The 10,603-nt window shown below is 35.0% G+C and overlaps 2 protein-coding genes and 1 long non-coding RNA gene across 6 annotated transcripts; 1 reads left to right on the forward strand and 2 right to left on the reverse strand.

Annotated features, from left to right (window-relative positions):
* Window positions 1-2,514: 2,514 nt before the first annotated feature.
* Window positions 2,515-3,366, reverse strand: LOC113312067 (F-box/kelch-repeat protein At3g06240-like). The gene has a single exon (XM_026560834.1). The coding sequence runs from the start codon at window positions 3,364-3,366 to the stop codon at window positions 2,515-2,517; it is 852 nt and encodes a 283-aa protein (XP_026416619.1).
* A 434-nt stretch (window positions 3,367-3,800) lies between these two features.
* Window positions 3,801-5,055, reverse strand: LOC113307600 (very-long-chain enoyl-CoA reductase-like). The gene is made up of 2 exons (XM_026556053.1): window positions 4,670-5,055; window positions 3,801-4,551 (listed from the first exon to the last, which is right to left on the reverse strand). Exons 1-2 carry the CDS (start codon window positions 4,994-4,996, stop codon window positions 4,081-4,083), a joined length of 798 nt encoding a protein of 265 aa, XP_026411838.1. The 5' UTR covers window positions 4,997-5,055; the 3' UTR covers window positions 3,801-4,080.
* A 1,035-nt stretch (window positions 5,056-6,090) lies between these two features.
* LOC113314232 lies at window positions 6,091-10,297 on the forward strand. Of its 4 annotated transcripts, none has more exons than XR_003342330.1 (7): window positions 6,091-6,280; window positions 6,851-6,923; window positions 7,146-7,259; window positions 8,617-8,738; window positions 9,036-9,243; window positions 9,677-9,769; window positions 10,141-10,297. It is a non-coding gene; the product is annotated as an uncharacterized LOC113314232 (long non-coding RNA). The 4 variants fall into 4 exon arrangements; XR_003342329.1 differs by lacking the exon at window positions 6,091-6,280 and adding an exon at window positions 6,292-6,488; XR_003342327.1 differs by lacking the exon at window positions 6,091-6,280 and having other exon boundaries at window positions 6,540-6,923.
* The last annotated feature ends 306 nt before the right edge of the window (window positions 10,298-10,603 follow it).

Below are 10,603 nucleotides of genomic sequence, written 5' to 3' on the forward strand. Positions count from 1 at the left end.
CACCCGTTAGTAATAGACGCATTTTCTTTCTTTTTTTTTTAACTAAGAAAAAGAATATATTAAAATGAGGAATAGATTACAAATGTTGAGTGATGAAAGTAGTTGGACAATAATACACATTTTCAGCTGTTCCAACATAATATTATTCGATTTCCACCAATTTCGTACTATCGTAGTATTCAGTTTTGGTTTAGATTCTCCAAATTACTTAATGGAAAGTTAGTTTTTTTTTTCCCTAAAGCAAAAGCAAAGGTTATAAATGTACTCTAAATTTATAAACATATCAGCTCATACAAATTTATGATTATACGTTCACATCATTGTTGAACATCTATTTGGCATACAATATCAATGTCACAAAGAACATGTAATGAGAATAACAAAAATACCATAATCAAGCTCATATCAATGTCACAAATAATGCGTAATGAGAATACTAAAAAAATATCATAAGTAAGCCCATATCATAATTAATTGTAACCTGAATTTTTTTGTAAATATCGTTAAAGCCAGCTTAATAATAACATATTTGCAAGCTATTGTTCTGATTTTTGTAAATCTCATAAGCTCAAAAAAAAAAGAATGTAGCAAACTTGGAATTAACACCACTGTTTGTTTTTCATATGTTTGAAAAGTTACATTGTCACAAGAGGGTTAACCTGTGCCCGTGCCATGTATAAAAAAATAATTTAATTTGTTACATACAACAAATAACCTTGTCCCTAAAAAGTGAATTATGAATGTAATGTGGTCCTAATTTCTGACTACTAAACGCAAATAAATGAATAAAAAAATATAATCTAAAACACCAACGTACTTTTGTAAGTTGTATCGACTACTAATCTGGAACTAATTTGTGACATTGTTGTTGTATGCAGTTTTGGTTTAGATTTTCCAAAAAAATAGGAAAACGTGCTTTCTTTCCCCGAAGCAAAAGCAAATTCTACTTCTTTATAAAGATATCAGCTCATACAAATTATAACTGTGGATTCATTTATTTGGCATACAACAACAATGTCACAAAGAACGCATAATCGGAATGACACAAAATCATAATTAAGCTCATATCAAAATTAGTAATTGTCACATGAAAATAACGTAAACAACTTTAAAGCCAACTTAAAAATAACATATTTGGCAAAGTATTGGTTTGATTTTTATAATAAGTTTTTTTGAAGGTGCACGCAACGAATCTAAAGACTTAAAGGCCTAGACAAATAAATCTCTCACGTTAAACGGTGAGGAAACCCTCGCTTTCTATTGGCTGAAATATGTCTCTTTTGAGTTTTGTGAAACGAGCGTTTTGGTGAGGACACTTGGCGACGTATGATTGGTTTAAAAAGAATAAAAGAATATAAAAAAAGGAAATCAAAATCAATTTGAAAATCATGACGTGACAATTTTTTAGGCGAGAACACTTGGCAATGTATGATTGGTTTATAAATTAAAAACTCAAAAGGAAAACCTAACATACCGTGTTTGGAATTGTATGGAAGTCCAAATTCAATCTGGAAATCAAGTACCTACCATATTAGGACTCCTTTTTCCAGATTAATATATAAAAGGCAAAAAATATACATAATTCACACATATTTTTTGCGAAAATAAAACAAATAAATAAAACATGAGCATATTCTCAACCTATTTAATGTATTTGCCCCGCCACACCAAATCAAAAATACATCGCTATGGTGAGGGGCGAAGTCCAGTGCACACCAAATCAAAAATACATCTCCACGGGGCAGGACAAAGCCCTACGCACACCAAATCAAAAATGCATCTCCACGCGCGGGGCGAAGCCCCACGCAACCAAATCAAAAGAAGAAAACAATGTCCGGTGCGTAGCACGGGCAGAAATCTAGTGTATAAGAATGGCTATATGTTTTTTGTATGTTTCAAAATTAAATTGCTGCCCTTGCCATGTATCAAAATTGTTATATGCTTAAAAAAAAACAGAAAAAACAAAAAAAGTCAAAATTGTTACAATTAATAAATACTCTCTCCGTCCCACCATTAAGTGACCTATTTGGTTTTTAATTTTGTCCCATCATTAAGTGACCTATATCACTAAACAAGGAGATATTTCTAAAATTACCCTTTTAATTGATTATAAGAAATATAAGAAATATGCATAATTTGATAGGCATGTTTATATTTGTTACGTAGGTGTTTTAAAATGCTTTTCAATGGTATAAAGTTTGCGAACATCCGTGGTGTAGTTTGAGAGATAAATCATTTCAAAATTTCATTAATTATTATCCATAAGGATATAATAGTAAAAAATGCTTAAAAATCTCTTTTTCCTTGCTTGCCTTAAAATTTGTGCAAGCTTCAACTAGGTCACTTAATAGTGGGACGGAGGGAGTAACTCCCACGTAGGAGAAGCAAATTATAAACGGAGAAGGACTAATTTTCTGACCACTAAACCCGGGTAGATGAATATACAGTCTAAAACACCCAGCTTACCTTCCTGAATTGTGTCGACTTTCTTTCCTTATCAAACATAAGGCAGAATCACAGAATTTTTTCACCAAGGTCTTTCAGTGAAATACAACTGTTCGTATGTGGAGTTGCGTCAAAAATTGTGGAATTTGCATCGTCCTTCCAAAGCTTGCTTAAAAGTTCAGTTTTCAGGTCATAACAATAGAGAGTAGTGAAATTGCAACGCAACAAAACCACATTGCTCTTTGTAATGGTGATAAGGTCATAGTCCCTAAACGAAGCTTCCCATGTGATGCTAAACTCCTTAGTCCATAACCAAAAATTTCCCTTGTCGCTTTGGACGCTGCAACCGTTAGAATTAGTCCTTTTCTTTTTCTTCAGTGACCATATATCCACACAAATTCCGGGCTTTTGATGAACAAGGCATAAGTGCCCTCCCAAAACTCGCAGTCTAAAAGACAATATTGTTGTGCATTGTGAATTAAGAGATATGGAAATTTGTGGCGGTGTCGAGATCGATTGGAACTCTTCATCCCTCGAATCAAAAGCTATAATCTTCCCTCCAGTACTATAATCTACCCAATAAAGAGATCCGTTTGCGTTAATACCTGGGAAGTAAAATGTGTACCGTACATTCCCTATGTACCTCCATCCACCACCACCACCAAGAGTGTATACCTGGACCTTCCTCACCCTTTTTCTCAACTGCAACACGTTTCCAATATATTCGTCGTAGATTCTTACGACCTTATACTCGTTAGTTGAATGATGATAGCCAAATCCAGCTGCTACGGAAATATGGAGACCTTGTATGTTAGCATTAGTTCCATGAAGCCTAACAAATTCTCGAGTAACGGGATTAAATATGATAGTAGGAGTCCCCAATATTAAGTGTCCGTGATCACCACCACCACCACATTGCATGCGTTAAAAGAACATCCCACAAATTAAACCATTGCATGAACCAATTATAAGTTCTTCATCAGGGTAAGGTTTATTCAAAAGTATAGGAATCTTTGTGAATACTGAACTGTTCACAGGAATCTCGGTGAATAATGTAGTATCAGAACCGATAAGCTTATCAAAGTCTGCGTAGATGATTCGAGCTTCCCAATTCTCCCCGCTTTTGTAAGGTACTGTGAAAAGAACTCCAAGACTGATATAATTGAAGAAAGCGCGCCATGTATTGCAAACTTGTTTGGATGGCAGCACCGAGTCAACATCGATCCTAGAAAGTATCTCTGATGTAATTTCAGATGGAATATTATCCATATTGTTGAATTTCTGACTTGAAAAATAATCAGAATCACCTGGTCGATTATCTCGTAATTTATATATACACACACTATACTAAACCATTTCAGTTAATGTTTACCAGAATTTTAGTTCCGACACACTTTCTTACAAATAGTATAACGATGATAGTTGGCATACTATGGAACAGAGGACTCCATGTCGATTAGAGTTTAAAAATTATCAGGACTTGACAATGCAGCATATGCATCGCTAGCAAAGCACACTTGCAGCACGCCATCCTTATATAAGTTACATTCTTGACGATAAAACATGAGTATGCCGGATAGTGTTTAACAAGGGAATACATAAACACTACATATCATCTACAAGCACCATTCTTATTTAGAAAACAAAAGGCACCAGACACTTGACATTTTTGGGAAAGCTGGGGAACTTAGAATTGTACCATTTTCTAGTTGCATAACTCCTTCCAGTCAGGTAAAAACCAGTACCAATAGTGTACAAGATTGGATACAATGATTGAGAAATCACTGAAATTCCAACAAATACTAGAATTTCAAACAGATAGTGGGGGCAAATTACACGTCCGAAAAGACCACCATTTGGGATTTTATACCCTGTATCACTTTTTTCCCTCAGCTTTGAGAGTATGTAATGGTGGTAAAAGTTTCCAACCATTCCCATTAAAAACACGACTACTCCGATGAACTTCAAATCGATTTGTGGGTTTGGGACACTTCCAAGTAGATGCTGGTTGTAGATTATGGTCATTGTGGAGATGCAATAGCTTAGGGATATCATGATTGTAATGTTAAGCGCCATTTTTCCACTGTATCTGTGTACAAACAATACCTGCGAAACAGCGAATTAACATGCATACATGCTTAATTTCACATGGACTTGAAATCTCAATGCACCCTACCTCTGTATGGTACATAAATTAAGAGAAGAGCTAAAGAACAATTCAAACCTCGATGATCCTCTTCAGAAAATGGAGAGTAAGAGCAGAGTTGACCAAGATGAACCTGGTGTCATGGCTGGGGAAAATCCAGAAGAAAGAAACAATACTTGCAACAAAGGAAGGTGTATACATGGTAAGCATACAGATTCTGGTTGAGAACTTACTCTCTTTTATCTGACCAGAACCTGTTGCATCCCTGAATTTGGAGTACTGCACATTGGCCCCGTTTATCTCCGACAACCCACCATTTGCCGAAATAACTAAGCTAAAAATAGACATAAATGTCATGAGAATAGATTGTGGAGGTGGGAACAGAAATTTATCATAGAAAGACATTATCACTAGTCTCTGGCAATGAAGCTAATAGAGGTTAGAAGAAGAACACAACATTGCCAGTTGCCACCGTCTTATAACACTGAAATATTTTTAGTTTATTCCCATAGTCAATGATGGCTCCTTGTTTTTTTGCAGCAGCCGAATCTTGCTGGCAGCAAAATGTTAGATCCTTTTAAATATGAACACATTTTTCTATCCGTGGGTGGAGGAGACTCTCAGTGGTCGGTAGAAAAAAATAATGAAAACAATACTAAAAAGAATAGATAGTGGAAGAGAAAAGAAAAAAGAAAGGCTATGGGAACACCGAACAACTGGGATTCGTCCTACCCGATCCTGTGTGGAAACTGGAACGGAATCCCATGTGATGTAGTACTATTTTTAAGTCGTCGATAGTCGATACATACAAGAAACCCAATCTTGCCTATGAAAACGTGACATGCAGTTAGCTAGTGAATTTGCCGAACCTAGTACAAGCTAGTCCTCTCTCTCTGCATCATCTAGGCCAGCTTTGAGTCTTTGACCACAGACTGGTACATAAGTACATTTTGCAGGTTTTACATTTAACTCATGCGTTAGAAGTTACCTCGGAGCATCCACAGTCATGAGGGGACTAAATACTAAAAAAAATATACCAAATGCTAAAATAATTTGGCTTTTTTTGATGTGAAGCGCAGTGGGCATAAGACTAAATTTAATCTGGCGGAAGCATAATGAGCGTTCCATGACGAGGGAACATATAATGAGCGTTTTAAGGTGAGGGGTGGTTATAATTGCAAGCCTAACTGGAGCGCACGTATGAGTGCCCCACTCGGACGCACTTTCTATTAACGCTCCACTTTAAACGGACACAATACTCACGCTTGAAACCTCACGCACACTATACCTACGCCCCATCATAATTGGATTTGGTCTGGTTTGCGACTAAATCTCCGGACCAATTATAATTTTAGTCTGTCCCACTGTGCTTCATTTTTAGACCAAATTTGGCTATAGTCCCCGATTTTAGTAGTAATTGTGGTTGCTCTTACGCTAGTTAAACCTTTTGACTTACCACTCGGGTATAAAATTTTATCTGTGCTTTACTATTTCATTTCCCATAAGAGAGGGGTTTGTACCGGAATTTTGTGGTGGTGGAGACCCACAAAAAACGAAAACGTTTATCCTGAGTGAGAAGGGAGTGGGCCCCATTTCCCAACCCTAGCCCGCTACCAACCCAAGTGTTAGAATCATTCCCCTCCCCACCGCTACATCTGATCTGAGGGACAAACAGTGGGATAACCCACGGTATGTTGGTCTTCTTGAGGAGGACACTTATGCCCTTGTTCATCAAAAGCCCGGAATTTGTGGGGATATAGTAGGAATTACCGGTTACTCCTTTTTCTGTTGGGCTTTAGACTCTTTAGCCGTGCTTTCTTAAACCTAGTATCAGGAGATCCAAACTTACCAAATTTTAAACGGGTTAATCCTTTTCCTAACGATTTAGTCCAAACCGGTATATTTTATTCTCGAATATACCCTTTTAATCAAAACCGTATACTAAATTATTGTTGATTCATTTCTTTTATCCTTTTCTCAGAGCTCTGAAATGAAACCTAAATAATTTAGGGCTTAATAGTTGATCTCGTTTCAACCAAGTATATTCAAAGCTTTTCTACAATATTTGATAAATGAGATCGCAGTCTGTTTTTGTTATTCGAGATCTCTAAAACTAAGACGAGTATTTATATTTAGTTGTTAATCTCGATTCGGCTGGATTGAATCTTAGCTAGTTTTTCTTATTCTAGATCTTACTCTATATGGCAGAATAGGAGGAAAATGAAGCATTTTAATAATAACCTTAAATTGTCGTATCAGGATCTGAATTTGGAAGAGATAGAAGCCTTATCAGTGGGATTTCTTGAAAAAAATCAAGCGATTTACTCAACAGGTAATAGTAATTTTCAATTTTGGCAGTTAATTCATATATTATGCCTTATTTTGCTATACAGAAAAGCCTTATTTCCTCACCGTTATTTTTACTTTCGTCCGTTGATCGATCAAAAATTTGTTCGACATTTTATCATTATTTTCAGTTTATTGATATCTTGAGTTATTTTTTGAATTATTTCGGTTTGATTTCTTATTTTGAGAAATCTTTGATTTGAAACAGAAGAAACTAATTAATAATGATGGATTTGAAACAACAAGAGAAGGTGATAGGGATGGATAACAAGAAGAATCAGTGCTTGCTGCACCTCCATCAATTTTAATGGAATTACAACAGGTAAATTCAATTCAAATTATGTTGTGATGATTCTGTTAATTTGGTATTTATGAATTTGATGTACATTAGAGGTCTAGTTTCCTCAATTATATCGTATTTTCACTACCATTACCACAAATCTAAAATAGAACCATGTTTATATGTGGAAATTCCACTTATCGGTTCGATTATAGAGAAGAGTAACAGGGGAAAAAAATTAAAGAAGGGATAATTGGTCAATGACCAGGGTCATGCACAAAACCAATTGAATTCAATCACAGCCTGTAAGATCTAAGCATGTGGATCAATGGGAAGCTTACTTGAGCCATCAAAACAAAGAAACCACTGTAGTAGTATATGTCCACATTCTAGGTCTTCTTCATTCATGTTGTTTCATTCATGTTGTACTAGTGTAAAGACAGAAACATGTAGAATGGACTATGCATATTCGTATAAAGTTCTGTATCCAAATTTATATGATTATTTAACTATACTAGATGGTAGAGTGTTTGGTGCATATATAGCCTTATTAGGTTATATGATTATTTAGTTTGTGTCAGTTTTTTTTTGGATTTTAGTTATGTTCCAAGAGCTGCAAATAGTGTAGCAGACCTCTTAGCAAAAGAGGCAAAAGCTTTTAGACAAATTTCGAATCGGAGTAGAACTCCACCTTCTTGTATTACAAATGCTCTTGAAGTAGATAAATGTAATGTTAGGATGAACTCAGTCATGCCTACATTGGATAAATCTACTTTCTGTGATGTAAGGGTTTCTAACTCCCTAAGTTAGTTCTTTTTGAATGCACTTAACTTTTTAAATAATAAAAAAAAGCCTTATTAGGTACTTAAATTTCACATAATGGCATGCACTGTCTTGTTTGTTAGGATTTTGGAGTACTGTGTCTACAACAAGTTAATATGGCTACGACATGTATATACGAAACATATATGTTTTTCATGTACGAACTGATTTCTGTTTTATTTTTATACACATAAATTCAGTCAAAGCATGTTTTCTAACTAGGAATTTAGAGAAATGCTTCCTCTGATAGGAACAATAAATTGAATTGTCATTATTACAACAACGAAATTGATTACAATATCTAATCTTACTTCTGAAATTTTTTACATGTTCTTTCCGGTTTGGCATTTATTGGATACAAAAAATGTGTTCATTTATTTTTTTTGGATACTAATTTGGAGAAGTAAGGATGCTTAACCATCTTGCAAACTCAAAAAAAGATTAGTAGGTGGGAACAAAATCCAGGGATCAGCAAAAAAAATGAGTTGTCGAGTTAAGGAACATGTTTTTCTTTGTACTAAGTTATTTAAAGAGATGATTTCTAAAAATGAAGTGTCAATTTTTTTTTATATGACAGACTACAACAAGATAGAGTGTGAAATTTCAACGCTTACTCATTGGAGGAGGGCCATCTAGTGCTGGACTTGCTGGTGAGGTTGATGTTCATTGGGGGAGGGCCAAGTGGTGTTAGACTTGCAGGTGAGATTGCAGTTTCTCTTGTACACCAGTTATACGCGGTGCACATAAAAGTGCACTGTTTTTTTTTGTGCTTGATATACGAGGTGTATAAGAATCATTTGTTTAGTGTACTAATGATAGAGATTAAATGGTGTTATTATTAATTATATCTCATCCAAAAGGTGTCTGATTGGTCAAATGTTATGAAAATTTCATTAATTGTCTTAAATAGGTCAATAATTTTTTTGTCATGTAGCTTCGCTTTAAATTCTATTTTTATTTTTCTATTTGACCTAAAAACGTGATTGAAATGTGCAGGGTTGTGAGCCCCAATCTCCAAGCTTTGTTGGATGCTGTCATAAGTTAACTGCAGAAACAAGTGATCAAGTGAGTGCAGGTGGGAAGACTGTTCTTACTTCCTGGACCACTGCTAAACAACTTTTAAAAGTCTGATCCTAGATATTCTAAGATGCTAGGAATGAAAGAGGGACCTTGTGGCGCCCAAATATGTAGAGTCAGCAACAAGGTTAGTTATTTTTTTCCACCTAGTGTCACTTTAATTGTTAGATGGCATGTGATAGTTGTAAGGGTATCTTAATGTGTACATAATTATACACATGCCGATTGTAGTTGATATCAAAGTTGTTGTGTCGACATTATTAGAATACTAAGGTGTAATTCTAGCTAGTTTTTGTCATGTTTTAACTTGCCAACTCTGCAATTCTTAGTTGGTTTTGTGAACACGCCTACTGTGTATTTTCTTAGTTGTTGCGTGATAGCTACTTAACCGGTGTATTTTCTTGTACACCTGTTATACGGGTGCACATAAAAGTACACCTCTTTTTGTGTGCTTGCTATACGAGGTGTATATGCTTGTACACCAGTTATATGTTGTGGTCTCCTTATCAAATTTGGTTGCTGGACGATTGTGCTCTGAAACAACTTTTGATTGATGGCAGTATCATTGTTTGTGCGCTGGATGGTGCTGAAGGGCCACCATGGATGGAAGCATGGGTATGATCATTAGCCTTACGGTATGAATTGTAATTTAGGTATGATAAGAAACATTACTTATTCTAGTGTTGGCATTACAATTCGTTCTCAAGAGACCTAAAGTGCGCCACTAGCATTATAGACCATGTTACCAACTGTAATAGCATAGATTCGTAATTTTAGTAGGTGTTTAATTGATATCTAGTTTAATGAATTTTATTTTAGGGCTAATTTAGTCACTCGGATTTTCGTTAATCTCAATTGTAATATCTAAAGTGCTCTTTCATTTAATGTGCACATAGTTGTACACATATTGATTGTTAATGTGTACATAGTTGTACACCTTTTGACCGTTAATGTTTACATAATTGTATACCTATTGATTATGAAGGAAAGGCATCTGATTCCATTTTTTAAAATTTTGGTGAAGGGACGTGCCGACAACCTCCTACCCAAGAATTGATTTTCTAGGAATTTACATGGAAATGAGTGGAACGCTAAGTGGCAGTGTGGCTATCATGAATATTGGGATTTTTTGTATTTTTTGTAGATGAGTATATAGTTGTACACTAGTGTGAAGAAAAAAATTTAAAAGTGAAAATTATATAGTCATATGGGTACTCTTTTTGTAGATCTCGAAAAGAGCTTTCCGAATATATAAAGTTTGTGAATTTTGGACTAATGGTCCGAAAGATAAATTGTTTTCTAATTAATTTAAAATTGTTCATATCGTCATGAGTAATTTTGGATTAAAATGCAAATATTTGGACTGAATTATAAATAATAAGATTATTAGTGTATTTTTCATATATTTAGACTAATTTGTACCTAATTAACTCGGGCTGGACTAAACAGTACTTTTGAACTGATTTTTGGACTAAACCGTATTTTTC

Source organism: Papaver somniferum, chromosome 9 (genome assembly GCF_003573695.1).
Source record: "Papaver somniferum cultivar HN1 chromosome 9, ASM357369v1, whole genome shotgun sequence".
Taxonomy (NCBI): Eukaryota; Viridiplantae; Streptophyta; class Magnoliopsida; order Ranunculales; family Papaveraceae; genus Papaver; species Papaver somniferum.